We start from the raw sequence: 19,771 nt of genomic DNA on the forward strand, positions 1-19,771 counted from the left end.
TTATTTATTTATTATTTTTTGGGTCACATTCGGCAGTGCTCAGGGGTTACTCCTGGCTCTACGTTCAGAAATTGCTCCTTGAAGGTTTGGGGGACCATATGGGATGCCAGGATTAGAACTACAGTCTTTCTGCATGCAACGCAAATGCCCTACCTCCATGCTATCTCTCCAGACCCGAAGTTTTATTTATAGTAGACTCTATTATGTCTTAAAATTTTGACATTTTATTTACAGTAAATACTCACTATGCTAAAATTCTAAAATGAGTTAGAAAATGATCTTTAAAATGATTCTGAAATAAAATAAATTTAAATAATATCTCCTTACATAAGGAGACACAATGTGCACTTTGAGGGGAGTTAATGGGAAGAAGGTTTCCTTCAGGCCTGGAAGTGCTCAGGGTTCTGCACCCAGGTACATTACAGAAGGTGCTCAGGGAAGCCATTTGCATTTACAAAAAGTTGAAGACCTATGTATTTTGCATTTTCTTTTCTTTTTTTTTTTTTTTGGTTTTTCAGGCCACACCCATTTGATGCTCAGGGGTTACTCCTGGCTAAGCACTCAGAAATTGCCTCCTGGCTTGGGGGTACCATATGGGACACCGGGGGATCGAACTGTGGTCCTTCCTTGGCTAGAGCTTGCAAGGCAGACACCTTACCTCTAGCGCCACCTCGCTGGCCCTGTATTTGCTTTTTCAATGTTGACAACATTACAAATGCTCATTTCTACATAGTGAATATTTAATAATTATTTTAGCTTCATTTAAAATTTATCATAATTACTCAGGGATAATATCTTTTTTCCTCACAAATAGTATTGTCTAAATGAAACCAACATTTTTGCTCTGATTAAATATTAGAAGGGGTGAAACAAGATTACTATGTAATCTTGACCAAGGGCATGAAAGCACACATTACTCTGAATTACAAGGACTTTCCAACAGCTTACCGAACTAATAGGGGAGGTTTCCCGGCTATGCCACGTGGCAGGATCCAACCAGTAATAATCCAAGTCACCTGCAAAATAATAATTAGGAAAAAAAAAAGTTTTATGGCTTTAAAGTGGAGAATGTATCACTTTAACTATGAGTTCTTTAATCTACAAAATAAATATTTATGCATATATTAAATATTCATGCAATATGACAGAAGTTTAGCCCTGTATTACAAAGTCTGTGTGTGGCCTGCATAGTAGGAATAAATGTATGTTACAAATGTATAGCATCCCACGGTATAGCTACTTTTTACTCCTTAAATATAGCTGAGAAACACACATACAAAGTACAGAAAATATTTTGGTCAATGAATCCCACCTATCTTCTCTGAAAGAATCATACATACCCAGCCTCTGCCTGCCTACTCTTTACTGATGCTGACTAAAACTTGACTCAGTGAACTGGAGTAAATATTCCAAGGCAGTAATTCCCTTTTCTACTCTTCTTAACATCATGTTCTTTAAATGATTATCTGTTTTCTTTCTTCTTGTTCATGAAGTAAATAAGAAAAATATATTTAATAACAATATTTAATATTTTGTGGTGACTTTCAAATATGGAGGCATTGATTTATATACAACATTATATTAATTTCATTTTATGGATACAGAGGTAAGTAAATAAAAAACTAAAAAAACATTAATGTAAGACAATGTACAAATAACAGCATACTAAATTTTTTAATATCATAAAAGATTCTAATTCCTAACTCTTGGGGCTGGGGCTATTGTACAGCAGTATTGCATTTGTCTTCAATGCAGCCAACTAGGGTTTGCTCCCCAGCACCTCAGATAGGCCCCTGAGCCCTACCAGAAGTGATCTTAGAGACTGACAGTGTGATATAAATGAAGAACCCCAAATTCCTTACTTGGTCAACATAGGTTTTTAAATTTTCTTAATTTTGTTTTTATTTTATCTTTTCATTTTTAATTTTGGGCTTAATACAAAAGGAGGCATGAGAAAAAGTAATAAATAATGGAGTACAATAATAATTTCAGAATTTTTAGACAAAAACAGTGAAAGTGGTTCACATGAACATAAAAAACACATTTTTCTAATAAGGTTAATCATTGGACACTTTTCTTCACATGACTTTCACAGCAAATAAATAAGGTATAACCCTGATTTATTGTCACAATGTACCTTAAATATTATTGTGAAATATTTGTTACTCACTTTGGTCACAAAAAAATCATTAAAATTAATTAATTAATTAATAATGAATAAATGTAAAGCATAGTGACCAATAGTGAGCTCTTCAGCTGAGTTTTGGGGAAAATATTTTTGGCTGATCACAAAAATATATATTAAATAATTTTCCAAATATAAGAGGCATGACTGATATAACTTCTTTAAAAGATACTTTTTATAATTGAAACCCAACTACAAACATGTTTATAATAATGGTGCTTAAAGATATAATTTGTATATATCAGAATTTAAATGTTAAAAATATGCAGGAGGCTGGAGAGATAGTACAACAGATAAAGCAGTTATTTTAAATGTGTCTGTCCAGCACCTATATGGTACCCCAAGCCATGTCAGGTGAAATATCCCCAAGTGCAGAGCTAAGGGTAAACTCTGAGTACAACTACATATGGCCAAATAAACAAAACAAAATAAAAATTTAGACATTAAATATTCAATACCCTCAGTTTATTTCCTTCAATCGTTTCCCTTCTTTCTTTCTTTCATTCTTTTTTCCATTTCATTTCTTCCTTTTACCTTTCTTCCTTCTTTCCTTCCATTATCTCCCTTCCTTCCACTTTCTTTTATCTCCTTCCTCCCTCCCTCCCTCCCTCCTTTCCATCTTTCCTTCCCTCCCTACCTCCCTTCCTTTATATCTTTTTTTTCTTTCCTTTATTCTCCCTCCCTTCCTTCTTTCATTCTGGGCCACACCCAGCAGTGATCAGGGGTTAGTACTGCCTCTGCACTAAGAAATCATTCCTGAAGTTACTCAAGGGACCATATGGGACCAAATTCAGGTAGGCTGCATGCAAGGCAAGCATCTTGACTGCTGTGCTATACCCTCTGTTCTCTACTCAATCTTAGCAACTATTTTTCTTTTACCTTTTATGTCTAACAAATGTTAAGAGAATTTAATACAATACAATATACATTCAAGTGTTCTAAATTATGCCATATATATAACAATATATTCTATAAAGAACTGAAAATTCAAAATTGCCTTAGAAATAAGCTGTATTTTATAAAAACACAAAGAATCCCTATACTCTCAAAATAATATAAATTAGATGTGTACATAACTTGGTACCAATAATTATACATTTATTATATTCTACTGAGTCACCTTAATGAAAAGCAAAAATATATTAAATGTAAAGTTTTTTCCTTTTAATTGACATTTGTAAAAATTCACATACGTATTTCTGATATGATTAAAAAGTCACTCTGCCTTTAGTAGAATACTGCAATTCCTATTTAAAGAAAACCTATAGTAATAAGAAAACTACAGTAAGTACTATGTTAAATATTAGTATTATTACAAAACTTTCCAGATATAATTTAATATTTCTGATAATTCAGTTTGTTTATTTATAATATTTAAAATAACTTTTAATACTAGAATAACAAATTCATAGATATATTTTATATTTTTTGTATATAATCCCACATTCATTAATTTGCACTCTGTAGTTTCCTACAGTTTGCTATCATTAAATCATCAACCCTTAAAATATAACACTGGGGTTGAAGAGATAGTTCAGTGGGTAAGGTAGTTGATATTTTACGTGGCTAAATGTACTTCATATGGCCCCTTAAGTCCTATCAGGCACCCTGAACACAGGGTCAAGAGTAATCACTGAGTCATTAGGTGTAGAAAATATAACATCTCCAAATATAAATTATTCATTCTAATATTTCATTAATATAAAACATGTTCAGATAAATTTCTAAATATTATTATGAAATTAATGAATGTTAGGTAGAATATTTACAAAAGACAAATTCATGAGCCCAGGGTGATTGATATGAGTATTAGTACATATGGTTTGCATGCTAGTTTCATCCACAAAACAGCCACACAAAAAATCAGTACTTCTCAAAAGATAAATTCATGGCATTTGCCTATGAAACTGATTTTAATTTTTCTTTATTTTTTTGGTCACATCCTGTGGCACTCAGGGTGCACTCAGAAATTGTTCCTGGCTTGGAAGACCATATGGAACACCAGGAAGAGAACCCAGGTCCGTCCTGTGTCAGTCATGTGCAAGGCAAATGCCCTACTAATGTGCTATTGCGCCAGCCCCTGAAACTGATTTTAATAAATCAGTTTCCTTTTAATGTTCTACATAGCATAAAAGAATGCATCTATGCATCTACTATTATCACTGATTTGATTCTAGGAAATAGATCAAAGAGGCAAATGTTCAACTTCATAAATAGTCAAATTCAATGAACTGTTATTTTCAGAACTATTTTTATGGATATTTCAATAAATTTTAATTACATATCATGTTTTTTAAATAACCCAATAAAACTTAATAAATTAGAACATGGGAGCTAGCAAAACTGAACAGTTGGTAGGGCAATTGCATTACACATAGCTAATCCAAGTTTAACCCCTGGCATCCCTTTGGTCATCCAAACACTGCCAGGAGTGATTCCTGTGTGTAGAGTCAGGATTAACCCTTGAGCAATGCTGGGTGTGTCCAAAACCCAAAATAAATAAATACACATATACATACATGCACACTATTCATCACATAAATAAATGTGAGCTACATGACACATGAGGTACCTGTAAGAGATCTAGCTTTACTAGGAGTTCGGAGGTAGGGTACTAAGGGACAGGAATACTCAAGACCAGAATATGGGCTGGTAATTTAGGTGATGTGTTATAGTCCTGAGATGTAATGTTTCTTTGGTTTAGCAATAGTGAAATCCATTAGGGTTAACATTAGCAGTAACTGAACAGGAATTGGGCAGTACTTGGACATGAAACCAAGTACTAGACAGGTAACCAAGAAACACCAGATATCTATAAAAGTGCAAGTATGCAAGGTATGCACTTTAATACTTCATTATTTCTTCAGCCTTGGAACCAGCTTTTGTATACATGTCATTAGAATAAAACTATGCACAATGCATCACGCCATTTAAAACATTTTACCATAATTATGTCTAATATTGAAGTAAATGGATTTCAATAGACTTTTGTTTAATTTTAAAATAACTAAATAATAGGTACTTGACTTCATGTGCATGGTCATATTTAATTATATGGAACAATTGGGGCTGGATAGATAATACAGAGGTTAAGTTACTTCTGTTGCAGGCAACAAACCACATTTCAATTCCTGGTTCTGTGTATGATCCTAGGAACACTATCAGTAGTGATTTCTGAGCATATAACAAGGTGTATGCATAGTCAGAATCAGGTATGGCCAAAAAACACACGTACATAAATAAATAGGTAAAGAATAAATTTAAGTCCATAAATTATCATGAAATAAATGCACATGATGGTTACAAATGATCAAGAAAGTTTAATGATCAAGAAGAAAGTATAATTCGTAATATATCCCTGGCTACAATACTAATCATTCCAAATAAACTTCTTCCTATACAAATTGTAGCTATTCAAAAAACTTTAATTCGTCGACTAATATTGAGAAGAATCATTCTTTTTAGATACCCCCAAACTTCTTAAAGATGTTTTCTCTTTTGTTCATCTTCTTATAACATGAAACTATTGCAACTAAATACAATCAAATAAACACTAATATATTTTATCATAGTCAATAAATTAAAATACTTGACAGATGTACATTAATTACATTTACTCTGGCTGAAAACAGGACATACACAAAAACCAACATGTTCTATGAATAGGTTTTTGAGACAAAACCAACTATTTTTAACAGTGAATACCATGATCAACACATATAAATTCATGAATATTGCTTTACATCACATTAAAAAACCTTAAACCCATTTATAAAGTGTCAGATATGGGAATTAAAATACAAAATTTATAAATATAATTCTTATAATGCAACATAACTTCTGAGTATTTTATAAATCTCTTTTAAATATTTCTATGCTAACAGATGACAACAATCTCTATATTAAACTCTAAATTATATATATAATATATTAGAACTAAATTTGGAATAAATCAGTGAAAATTTGCTATTAGATAAAGCTTAATTTCACCTAAATTTAGTAGTCAGGTATAAGAACATACATCATTTAATAAGATCTGTTGTTTAGTCTGTTTAGTCTGTTGTTTTAAAAGAACAATGAAACATAAAATTTTAAAATTTTATGTAATTGGAGTGGTATTAGATTTGATAAAGAAACACTGAATGCTGAAGTGAGTTACTGTCAAGTTTCTTCCAAATGAAGACACTAGTCCTTAAATATTTTACAGGTTTCATTCAAAATGCATACTAGTGCACTCTACTATTTGTTGGCAAATAATGTATACTTAAGTGAAAGCTATTTGTATCTTTGAGTCAAAAGCAGGTTTAGAGTGATCTTTAAGCCATTGTTCTTCACTAAGATCATCTTAAGTAATTCTAAATACTAACATGTATTGTAGTTTATGGTTTTGAAATTGTCTTCCTTCCCTCAATCAAGTGTCATACATTGGAAAAATTATATAAAACCCTAGTCATTATGAGTCACTGGAGTGGATGTTTATTGTGTATGTAAATATTTTAGGGGATTATTATGTTATGACCCTACCCTGATCGGTGATTGTGCCCTACCCTAAGGTGTGACTTGGCATTCTGCCCCCACCCTAGGGTGGTACCTGATTTTGCTTCCACCATTGGGTGGTATCTGATCCCACCATTGGGTGGTACCTGATTCTGGGGGATAAAAACAAGAGTCTGTGGAAGGCGAGAGTCTTTTGGCTGGAACTTATGCTGAGTCTTTGGACTTCAGTCTTGCCCACTGAATAAAGCTAATATTTCCACAAGCCTGACTGTCTGCGAGCTGTTTATCCACCCTTTCACCTCAGAACCATCGGCTGGACAGGGTGGCAGATGCGTACTCCGAGCTGAAGGGGAAAGACCTCATCCTCCATCCCTCCATCAGTCAACCTCTTCAGGGGCTGACTGCAACATAATGGCGCCCTGAACATGGATCTGAACTCTGGACCCAAGAGAACAGCAATCATGGTGAGATTCCTGCTTCTGAGTTTGATGTTGGCTTTTTTCAGTTGCAGTCAGCCCAAAACCTTGGGCTACCATGTGAAGCCATTTTCAAATATGGCCGAAACCCGTTCTGGGGGAAGAAGGGCAACTAAAACATGGGAGGTGGAAGTTTGTATCACCCCCATCCCAGACCCAGGCCCAGGACTTAAACTTTGTTACAATAAACAAAAACCTCAGCCTCCTCAAAGACTGATAAAAGGCTTTGGTTGGAAAAGTACCAGGAAGAAAAATCTTCCCTAAATGGACTGACTCCTCTGTATGACTTTTGGCTTGAATTTGGAAATTTCGGACTGGACTTTTAGTTTAAATCACTTTGATTTGAAAGCGCCCTGTGAAGCTGTGGCCGAGAAGCTGCAGCGGCTGTGGCAGCGGAACCTGCTTCCAAAGTGCCGGGAGGGGAGAAAAGGAAGCGGTGATCAGCCAACATTGCCCATCCTGCAGCAAAGAAGCAGCGAAAAACTCCTAATCAGCCCAGGAGCGGCAACACCTGTGGCTCGGCTCTGCTTGGCTCTGCTCCAGAAAAGCGGCAAGCCTGGAATCCACCCTCCAGATCACAAAGGTGAAATGGCGCAAGCGAACTGGCCTGCAGAAAGTTTAAAGAAGCCACGTGGTGAAATCAGCATGGGACAAACCAGCATCTGGACTTTTGGTTTTTAGGTGAAGGGAATAAGTGGGTAGCCACATATTTTACACATAGTTGGTGATGGGATACGTTTTAGTTAGTGGTGTAAAAAAATTAGTTAAAAAAGGGGAGAAATAACAGTAAAGCCCAAATGAACAATCTAATTTAAAGACTGCCGCATTTAACTTTGATTCAGGTGTATCTCTTGATTAAGTCAGGTTCTTGCCAATTTAAATGTTTTATTGTTTTCCATAGTTAATATTTTCAATTGCAAAATGTTTTACTGTGTATTTTAATGTATTAGTCTGTTTTCAAAATGTATGTTCTGTATTTATGCTTTTGTGCTGGTGTGTAGGGAAGGATAATAGGAACAAAAAGTTCCCAAAAATAGTTTAAAGGTATAGGAACAAAAAGAAGTTCCAGAATAGTGCTTGCTAGAAAGCATTGAAACGATTTTAAGTTACAGGTGTATGGTATATTTTGCAGAAATGTTATATTTTTGAAAAAGGCTAGTATGTTAATTTTCACTTTATTACATTGTTGCTATGGAAATATTACCCACCTTTGGCTAAAGGCAGTGTCAGGATTGCAAAAGCTTATTATCATTCATTTATATTAAGGGTGGGACACCCTGTGTTTAGGTTAGAAGTTTTTCTTTACAGTTTCTTTTGATGCTCTTATGCAAACAGCTGATTTTATTGACTAGTTTTTCCTTTAATAATTGTAGACAATATTGTTTGTTTACTAAAAAAAAACAGGGGAATTGTTGTGTATGTAAATATTTTAGGGGATTATTATGTTACTGAGCCTACCCTGATTGTGCCCTACCCTAAGGTGTGACTTGGCATTCTGCCCCCACCCTAGGGTGGTACCTGATTCTGCTTCCACCATTGGGTGGTATCTGATCCCACCATTGGGTGGTACCTGATTCTGGGGGATATAAACAAGAGTCTGTGGAAGGCGAGAGTCTTTTGGCTGGAACTTATGCTGAGTCTTTGGACTTCAGTCTTGTCCACCGAATAAAGCTAATATTTCCACAAGCCTCACTGCGAGCTGTTTACCCACCATTTCACCTCAGAACCATCAGCTAGACAGGGTGGCAGATGCGTGCTCCAAGCTGGAAGGGAAAGACCTCATCCTCCATCCCTCCATCACTCAACCTCTTCAGGGGCTGGCTTGCAACAGATGTTCTCTAAATCTAGTTTATAAATTTAAATTTTACAATCCTCCCTTGATTAAAATGTGTGGGGTTATATCACAGAAATATAATACCACTATGTCTCTGATATATAGTAAGCTTTACACTAGCTACTATTTATTCACCTATTGAGGTATCAAAAAGGGATGAACTCATAAGTTACTAATGCTCAGTAGAACCTCTACAGTTAATATGAGAGATTAAATATTTGTCTGGTTGCTTGAGATATTTATCTGTGTTTCAGAACTTTAAGGCATAAGAAAGGATGATCTCATTAACATATTTGATAAAGCTGGTACATTTATGATTATATTTACTGCTTGCTGAATATGAGATAACTTTTAGAATGACAACACTTACACGACACAATTCTACAATACATGGAACTGTGATCTTTTAAGATTAATGTGAGAAACAAAAAAATTATAAAGCGGGGCCGGTGAGGTGGCATTAGAGGTAAGGTGTCTGCCTTGCAAGTGCTAGCCAAGGAAGGACCACGGTTTGATCCCCCGGCATCCCATATGGTCCCCCCAAGCCAGGGGAAATTTCTGAGTGCTTAGCCAGGAGTAACCCCTGAGCATCAAATGGGTGTGGCTCTAAAAACCAAAAAAAAAAAAAGAAAGAAAGAAAAGAAAAATTATAAAGCATACAGAAATGCAAGTTGTTATTAAAGTATAAAATACATTACTAAATAGTAATTCCAATCATAATACAAAAATATTTCTGCCAATTCTAATAGTTGGAAAAATTAAGGAAAAAGGACACTTTCAATCTTCATAATATAATTATCAGGGGCCAGAGCAGTGGTGCAAGCGATAGGGCATTTGCCTTGTACACACTAACCTAGGACAGACTGAGGTTCAATTGCCTGGCGTCCCATATGGTCTCCCAAGCTAGGAGTGATTTCTGAGTGCATAGCCAGGAGTAAACCCTGAGTGTCACTGGGTGAGCCCCAGAAGCAAAAAAAATAAAAAACCCAAAAAAACTAAAAACAAATAAAAATTATTGCGTTATCAGAAAAACTCACTTTATATATCATCTGTATTATATCTTATCTGATATGTACAATTGTGCGGTTTCTTCTAAAAATATAAACTAGGTACCATACAAAGAATAAAGGAGTGAATTTGAAGGTGGAGAACTTAGATCCTATTTCTAACTTAGCTATGTTATGTATAATATCTTGATAATATATCTCTATATTTATAAAACTGTTTTCCTTTGGAAAAATATTTTCTTTCCAATTTTTAAAATCCAGATGGTTCCTGGGTGATTTAGGAAATGATTTGTTTTATTGTCATGCCTTCTGTACAATAAGATATACAAACATTATCTCATAGCAAAATTTGGACTGAGAAGGATCCTGATAAAGTTGTATGATGTTTCCTTTTTTGAGTATACTGTCATTTGTTCTTATGCATATTTCTGTAAGAATAATATACATCAGTGTCTAAGCATATGTGACTTTATTATTTAATATTACAAAAGAAGTAATAGAGTTTTATTCTTTGATGATCCTTTTTTATCAAATAACAAGCTATATCTGAAAAATGTTTCTTGAAATCAGTTTGTATTGTGATTGTAAAATAACATAAAATAAAAGTCAGAGAAACAGTAGTACCTAGGTTTAGGCATATGCCTTGCATATGGCAGACACCTGCTTTGAAAGACAGTTTTAGCCCTTAAAATATTCCTTCAAACATTGATGAGGTGGCTATACTACATCCTCAAATTCTGGCACAAAACCTTCAGCCTAGTGGAAGTGGCCGTTGCTGACAGTGATAACCAAGGGTACCTGAATACATATTGGGAATCCCCATTCACCAAATAATTTGACAAAAACATCACTTGTAAATTAATTTTGATATTTATTTTCTAACAGATTAAAGACTGCCCAAATTACCTGGAATTTGTCTCCCTATTATTTTTCTGAAAATAAAATAAAAAATAGCATGATTGGACTATTGATACCAATAGTTTTAAAATTATAATAGGGTCTACTTGGAAACATCACAAAACTGTGTTGTAACTTAATTTTAGTTAGATAAAGCAACATTGATCAAAAAGCTACTGAAGAGTGTTAACTTTAGACATCATTCATTTTCTGAGTTTTGAAAGCTGCATGAATTTATATTTGAGGACAATGTGGTGTTTGGAAATGCATCCAAACACCAAGATATTTGAATAAATTCTTATCTTTTCCTTTCCTTTTGAACTAAACCTACAACACTAACACTTTTAATTTCTCTGAAATTTAAACATACACATACACACACTAGACACATACACAATTGTTCCTTAGAACAGTAAAATATGTATATGGTCTTCAAGAAATACAAATCACACTATATTATATGTATGTAACAGTAAAAAATATCTAAAGAAAAATCCCTATGGCCATTGGTAATAGGACAAAAAATTAACATATATGATGACGGAATCAATTATATGAGTTCTAATCATTGGGACTTCATCCCCAGAATTTAAGTAGAGAAAAGTAGATTGAGTGCCCTGGAAAAATCCCCACAAAATTAACAGTCTTGGGGAAACTTTTTTATTTTCTCCAATACAAGGATTCCTCAAATATGAGAGTTTGGGAAGTGTTGTACATAAGATGGGAATATTTCACTGCAACTTTCCAACTGACCAGGCTTCCACATTGACACTGAGTATTCCATTCACGTGGGAGAACAGGTTGTCACGTGCAAAGCCTCAGAATAACCAGCCAAGGAACCCTGTGGAAAAAATTGTGTTTATTTGTCTTCATTGTTAGGGGACTGGATGTTTAGCATAGGCTTAAGAACTTACAATGCTGGTGAAGTTAACAGCAGAGACATTACAAGAAATCACTCTAGATGCAAATACTTATTGTAGAGAAAACTTGGTTCTCTTTATCCAGATCTCATGCCTAGCTAATACTTGAAAGTCAATATTAACAGGCAATAATAATTCAGAAAGTCATTTTTTCCACCAGCCTCTATTGCCCAAAGAGACGGAAAGTGAAAATAAAGCACACACTATGCTAGCTATTGTGATATAAATATAAGAATCATAAATAATAACAAAGATTAATTTAAGGGTGAATGGAATAAAATAGAATACTTATGAAAGACAGACACTGCTTATCATTTTAAATGTCTTATTAAGATGTACAAGAGGAGAAAATAAATTCAGTAAAAACTTTTGTTTGTTAACCAACTCTACTTAAAAGCAAGGTATTTTAAATAATTTTTCTCCTTTAATTTTTTGTTTCATTTTCTTAATAAATTAGTCATGTGAATGAATATTACATTTCTTTTAAATGTGTGAATTCCTTCACTGGCATATGGAAAACCATAAATTATATAAATTTAGAGAAAGTTTTATTTTTCCACTTTTTTATGGTAAAAATTGCTAAGTATCCATATTCATAACCCTTCAGAATTACAGCCACAGTAAAGTAGGTTGCAAAACACTGCAAGGTCATAGTCTAAATTTCTGTCGCAGTGCAAAAGTGGTGGAGCTGTATAAAGAAATGTTCTTTCAAATTATATTCCAGCTCAATAGGGTGGAAAAAAATCTGAGAGAAGACAAAAGGAAATGGAGGCAAAATAAGTAATAGTTCACAAATGAGAAATCACATTCACTTCTTATTATACATTAAATAAATTTATGTTTGAGTCTTACTGACTCAAGAAATTCTTATCTACCACTTTAAAATATTGGATTCTGTTAATTAGTCATGACAAGGTTTCAAATAAAATAAGATCAAATATGTCACTTTTTCTATTAGTAAATGTTATTAAAATGGTGCTGGTGACTTGGTTATATGAATCCATGTGTTTAAATACTTCTTATGATATAGAGAGATTTTTAAAATTTCAGATCTACATAATAAACTTTATTTTAGGTGACAGAGATAATCAGTATATTAATTATTAAAGCTCAGACCTTTTATGGGCCCAATTTGGATTCAGTCCCTAGTACTACATGATCCCTGGGCATTTCTGAGTACAGGTCTGGAGGCTCCTAAGTACCACTGGATGACCATATTGGCTCCCATTCCACATAGCCAGACAGCATTGCCCAGTGATTTTGATAATCACTGGAATCATTAGGACAGTTCTAAACACCACATGTGAAGTTCTTATAATTAACCTACCTCCCCCAAAAACCCTTCATCTTACATGAATTTTTTTCATAACAAAAATGTTACTAAAAATAAAAACAGGGAGCCAGAGAGATAGTACAGCACGTAGGGTGCTTGCCTTGTATGAGAATGACTCAGGTTCAATCCTATTTGGGCTTGCACACAAGAGCTCTCTTGAGAACACAACAATCTCCTACCCACCAAGGGATGTAGGACTGTCACATACCCAGTTTGTTACATAAAATTACATGCTTACAAATATTGCTCCAGAACTGCCTAATTGCAATTATCTATCTTCACTTACCTATCCTCTATGTATATTCTATAAAGGACATATTTGGGAATACCTTGTCCTTTGATAATTCTTACCATTAAAACAATAATATCAGGGACCCGAGCGATAGCACTGCAGTAGGATGTTTGCCATGCAGGAGGCTGACCCAGGATGAACCTGGGTTCTAGTGTCAGTATCCCATATGGTCCCCCAAGCCAGGAGCGATTTCTGAGAGTTACTGGGTGTGGCCCAAAAACAAAAAACAAACAAACAAAACCCCCAATAATATCAGAGGGCTTTGTAAGAGAAAAGCAGTAAACCTACATAGATATTCTCAAATCTAACTGACCCAAGTCTAAATTTAACTGACCCAAGTCCTCATACAAGCATGTGCCTGGATGACACTCTGCGATCACATCCCCCCTCTGCTCTGAGTTTCTTCCAGGTGGACACCTTTCACAACGCAGTGCACAGGGGTCATGATTCCACTCAGGATCAAGGCAATTTCCACTGTGGCTGACAATGAACCTTTGCTCTAATAGCAGTATCACAAAAATACTAGTGTAAGTATTAAATGTAGGGCTTATTTTTATATACTAAAGTATAATAATTATGTAAGTGATCCATATACCTGTGCTATATTATATTGCTTGTGATTATATTTGAAGATATTTTTCTACCCTTATTTCCCACTTAAATTTTCTACACCTTTGAAATATTTCACATGAATATGCTTTTATATTTTGGCAGCCACTTTAAGTCATTTTAGTGTTACAGGAAATTTTAGAATAAAAATATAATTAAATTATACATGAATGAATTTAACTGTTTTTATTTAAAAATTAGATGTACAACTGTATACTTCTAAAAATCTCTAACAGAATAAAAGAACTCCACTAAAATGGAATCTATAACAGTAAACAGCAATCGCTATGTACTATATAATAATCTGTCATAGAAAGAAAAAGTGAATGCAAAAGGCTTCTCATATGCAAAAAGAAGATCACAAACTGGAAAATAGAGCCTTTATATTTTCAAAACTCTAAGTAGGCCTTCACTCATAAATTTTCTATAATAATATTAAGATAGTTTTCTCTGGTATTTCCACAGGATTAGTGAAGAAACAGATTATAAAACAAATAAATAAATTGAGGGAAGGGAGGGAGCCACACCAAGTGATGTTCATTGGCTATTCCTGGCTTTGTTTGCAGGAGTAAGCCCTTGTTGGTGCTGTGAGACCACATAATTATTTTGAAACTTTTACATGTGGTTATGTTAATAGCTTATACTTTTCTTTGCTGTTCCTGTGTATTTATCATATTTTACACATTATGTATTGTTTATCCACTCCTTTATACATGCATTGTTTTTTAATTATTGTTGTTACAAATAAAACTGCTATAATCATTAATATATGAAAAATCAAATAGATATTTATACAGAGAGCATTGACATTAATTAATTCATAAGGAGTACAGTAAACTATAAATAAAATAATACATAAACAATGAACAATAAACAATGAAACAAACTGGTTGAGTCTACCTGTATTCACTACTACTAAATCTTGTGTTTAATTACAATAATGAACAAATGTTAACTATTGTTAAGAAAATATTCATTAGAGTGGGGGCTGGAGGGTAGTACAGCAGGTATGATGCTTGATTTGCATGTGGCTTATCCAGGTTCAATACCTGGCATCCCATATGGTCTCATGAGACTGCCAAGAATAATTCCTCAGTGCAGAGCCAGAAATAACTCCCGAGCATTGCTAGGTATAGTCCCTCAAATTACATTAATAATATTTTTTTTCTTTTTGGGACACACCTGGTGACCCTCAGGGGTTACTCCTGGCTATGCGCTCAGAAATCGCTTCTGGCTTGGGGGATTATATGGCACACCGGGGGATCAAACTGTGGTCAGTCCTAGGTTGATGTGTGCAAGGCAAATGCCCTACAGCTGCACCATCACTCTGGCCCCCTTTTTTATATTAAATAATCTATTTTTTGTGTGTTTTTGTTTTGGGGTCACACCCGGGGGCGCTCAGGGATCCCTCCTGGCTCCATGCTCAGAAATCGCTACTGGCAGGCGCGCGACCATATAGGATGCCAGGATTCGAACCACAGTCCTCTGCCTGCAAGGCAAAGGCCCTACTTCCATACTTTCTCTCCAGCCCTATATTAAATAATATTAATTAGATAACAAAAATACTATGTAGCATAAACTTAAAATAGGAGGAAATATATTTTAGTCTTTCCAGTGTAAAAATGTTGTAGGATATGTGATTCTTATGGGAAGCATTTGACTTAAAATAATATAAATAAGCAGTAGCAATAGAAATCATCTTGCAAATATTATGCATTCTAGGGAACTCTGCAGAAGGCAAAGTCGGGGTGAAGTAGGAACTCATAAGGATTTTGCTTACCGAATATTCGCAATAAAAAATCGTATTAGTAAAAAAAAATCGCAAAAAATCGCATTAAACATATGCATACCCCGAACAGAACTGCTCCAGGTATACGAATGTTTAATGTGATTTTTTTCTTACTAATGCGATTTTTATTGAGATTATTTGGTAAGTGAATAATCGCGAATACTGCGATATTTGAAGGCCGGCCGCGGGCCACAAAATGTTGTACGGAGGACCGCAAAAGGCCCGCGGGTCGCGAATTTGAGACCCCTGACGTAGAGTGATATGCATGATACTCCTTCACTATACATTACAAACCACAGTGTCCAAAAGAATGAGAATGGGGTGGAGAGAGGAGAGAGGAGAGAGAGAGAGATAGAGAGAGAGACTAGTGACTGCCAAGGAGCAGGCTGAGAATGGGGGAGGGTGATGAAAGATATACTGGGGAAATGAGTGAAGGGTTAAGTAATGGAACACTGTATGACTGAAATTCATCTATCAAAAACTGTTTAACTATCTCGTGATGATTAAAATTAAAAATAAATAAAAAAGATAACAGTGATTTGCTCATGAATATAAAATATCTTTAAGTATATTCCTCAACATATATACGCACATTTAAGATTCACTAAATAATTCTAACAATATATACAATAACATATTAATAAACAAGTAAGAATGATCTGAGTAAATGAATTCAATTTCCAAGAACTGACAATTAGCAATAATGTCAATACTATCAATACTTAAAATACTTAATTTTATGTTTACCAAAATATATATTTATATTATATATGCTTCATGTTAAAATATAGTCTTATATCAAATTTAAAATTAATCTAGTCAATAGCATATTTTAAAATCAATGTCAAATTTAGAAACAATAATGTAAAATCACTGGTCATTATAATAATATCTGGTGATTAAGTATATTCACTTTTCAAGAGAAAGAATTGACACTAGCCTAGCAGTTTTTCAATTTGTACTGTTGAAAATAAATACAAATACTGAGATTTTCTTGATGGCATTTATAATTTCACCTATTACTAAGATTTCTACAGGTCTATTTGTTTTAGAAACTTACATACTAATAGATTTGGTCACAAAAATATCATGCACGCATACAAACACACATATATGCTTAATCCATCACTTCATGTCCTGATCTTTGGACATACAATTTTGTTTAATAAAATTATCATTGAATCATAATTTGAATTAAAAATACCCAGTTAGTTCACATGCATCAAAATTATACCCACTTCTATTGGTTTATAAAACCAGACAGAACAGAAGTGGAGAATACTGATAGCGTATTCAAACAGTTTATAGGGCTAATATAAAAGATACGATATTAAGCAAAAATTCCAAATCTAGATCCTTCTCATTACATACTATGTTTCTCACCAATACTCCCAGATTAAGTAGATATTTAGAGAGCTTTTATAATACTATGACAGTTTTCCACACTTTTATGTTCTCAAATGAATAGCTCTTATTACAATCAGTATCATAGATTCAAACAAATCTTACCTAATGCTCTATATAATTAAATATCTGGTATAGAGTAAGACTAACCTTGGTCAGAGAATCACTATCCAAGTGTTCAAAGAATTCTACTGTCAAACAAAATGCAGTTTCTGTCAAGGCATTATGAACAGGAACAAGTCCTAGAAAATCTTGCAAATGAAAAATGCTAGTTCACATAAATACAGTACAGTCCCCTATTTATCTCACTGAAAATATAAAATAATTTTTATTTGATATTTATTTTGTTCAGCCATACCTAATACCCATTTATATTTTGTACAGTTAATATTGGAGTGAAAAAATTTTACTATGCTATGCACTAATAAACTAATAAACGGTGGTTTATTTTTAAAACAAAAGCATTTTGAAGCCAAATTTGTTATTTACTTACTATCCAAAAATAGAAACAGGTTTCCTTTATGTAATCAGGACTTTTCTATCACCAAATACTTTGAATTTTAATCTTTAAGGCAACAAGATTCATAATTTTAATTATATAGTCCTTCTTTAAACAATCTATATTTATAAAGACATGAGGAATAATATATTCTTTCAAATTGTTTATAAAACTTTGTGTATAGGAAGTTTTCTGTGAACAGCATGTTTCTTCCCTTATTTCTTTAAAGGAGTGGTCCTCAAACTATGGCCCATGGGCCACATATCTGTTTTGTTTCTCCATTGCAAAATAAGATATATGCAGTGTGCATAAGAATTCGTTCATAAGTTTTGTTTTTACTATAGTTAGATCCTCCAATGGTTTGAGGGACAGTGAACTGGTCCCCTGTTTAAAAAGTTTGAGGACCTCTGCAAAGGGTCAATGATCTCTCTGTCCATTAGGAACAAATGGTTGAGAATCTTATTGAAGGGGTGACTAAGACTGGACCTTTGATGTTGTTATATTATGTTACACTTGTTATGTACGCTTATATTTGTTATGTTATGTTATGCTATGTATGTTATGTTATGTTATGTTACAACTTGTTATATTACACTCAGCCTCTTCAATTATCCACTCAGCCCTGGTAATTCCTCACAGCCCCAGTCATGTACTCTTCATTAAAAGTTCCTATTATTATTATTATTATTATTATTTTGGTTTCTGGGCCACACCCTGTGATGCTCAGGGGTTACTCCTGGCTATGCACTCAGAAGTTGCTCCTGGCTTCTTGGGGGACCATATGGGATGCCGGGGGATTGAACCGCGGTCCGTCCTAGGCTAGCGCAGGCAAGGCAGGCACCTTACCTCCAGCGCCACCACCCGGCCCCAAAAAGTTCCTATTATTTAGGTAATGCTCCCAAGCAGTGTTCAGTGGATGTTAAGGTCACAACTTGAAACTAGACCAAATGGACTGGAGAGTTCAGTAGCTCTGTCCTGCAGTGCTGGGGGTGATGAAGGCAATCCAGAGAGTCACCCAAGCAGTACTAGATATCAAATTCAGATCCTTGACCAAGCAGGCCAGGTACCACTGAATATGTGTGACATTTTTTCTGGCCACTAAAACCCCTTCTTATTCCTTATGCTAAGGAATAAGACTAGAGAAAATTAAGTTTATGATTAAATTTAGATGGTTGAGGCACTTTTGTGAGTTATCAAGATTACAATGAATAATATTTTTAAATTTTAATATCAATAGGCATGATAAATTTAATAAAGATATGCTAATGCCTGTTCCTTAAACAGTGCCTTAAGAAATTTTAAAGAAATTGCAAAAAAGGAAAATAATTAAATAACAATGTTCATAGAAGTAGAGCAATCTATTCAAAAATATAATTTTGAAACAAAACTTCAAAGTAAGAAAATGATTCCAAATAAAACTTGCTTAAAAATTGTCAACATTCAAGAATAAATGCATTTCCTAGGATTAAAAATTGCTTAAATGTGTAATTCTTTCATGTCATAAAACTCTTAAAAGAATTAGTATTATGAAATACAGTACACTATTGAAAAGATGCTTGCTAGAACTCACCATTACCTACAACTCAATAGACTACTTTTCTTAAATCAGCTTTGAAATCTGTTCAATGTTAATACATTGTCAAAATAATGTGTTATCATGATAAAACATTTGTGTAAATCATTGAAATAAATGATCTAAATTAATCAGCTGGTTAACTTGTGCATTTCTGCCAAAAATTGACCAAGTTTTTATGGCATTTTGGCAATTTATTTCTGAAAGAAAAGTAGCCTCCTTAAAACTTTACTGCATAAAATTTATTCTTTTTAAATCTGGTGGGCCACACCTAGCAGTGCTCAAAATTTACTCCTGGCTCTGTACTCAGGGATCACTCCTGGTGAGTTTAGGGGACCTGGATTGAAGCAGGATTAGCTTGCTATCAACTATTCTATCACTGACTCTGAACTGCACAAAAATCTAAACAGTAGATAATAGTATAGACTAGATTATAGTATAGAGACATGATCGTAG

At 34.1% G+C, this 19,771-nt stretch overlaps 1 protein-coding gene across 35 annotated transcripts in view; it reads right to left on the reverse strand.

Moving 5' to 3' along the window:
* Positions 1–19,771, reverse strand: part of RIMS1 (regulating synaptic membrane exocytosis 1) — a 577,010-nt gene that overhangs the window by 227,945 nt on the left and 329,294 nt on the right. For 34 of the 35 annotated variants that reach the window (XM_049776802.1, XM_049776777.1, XM_049776781.1 and 31 more), the window contains one exon: positions 949–1,016. In XM_049776802.1, the coding sequence (XP_049632759.1) occupies positions 949–1,016 (68 nt within the window). Of the gene's footprint in view, positions 1–948; positions 1,017–11,649; positions 11,702–19,771 lie in introns of those variants that run through there. The other variant, XM_049776785.1, reaches the window with a different exon arrangement.

The sequence above is a fragment of the Suncus etruscus genome, chromosome 7 (genome assembly GCF_024139225.1).
Source record: "Suncus etruscus isolate mSunEtr1 chromosome 7, mSunEtr1.pri.cur, whole genome shotgun sequence".
Classification (NCBI taxonomy): domain Eukaryota; kingdom Metazoa; phylum Chordata; class Mammalia; order Eulipotyphla; family Soricidae; genus Suncus; species Suncus etruscus.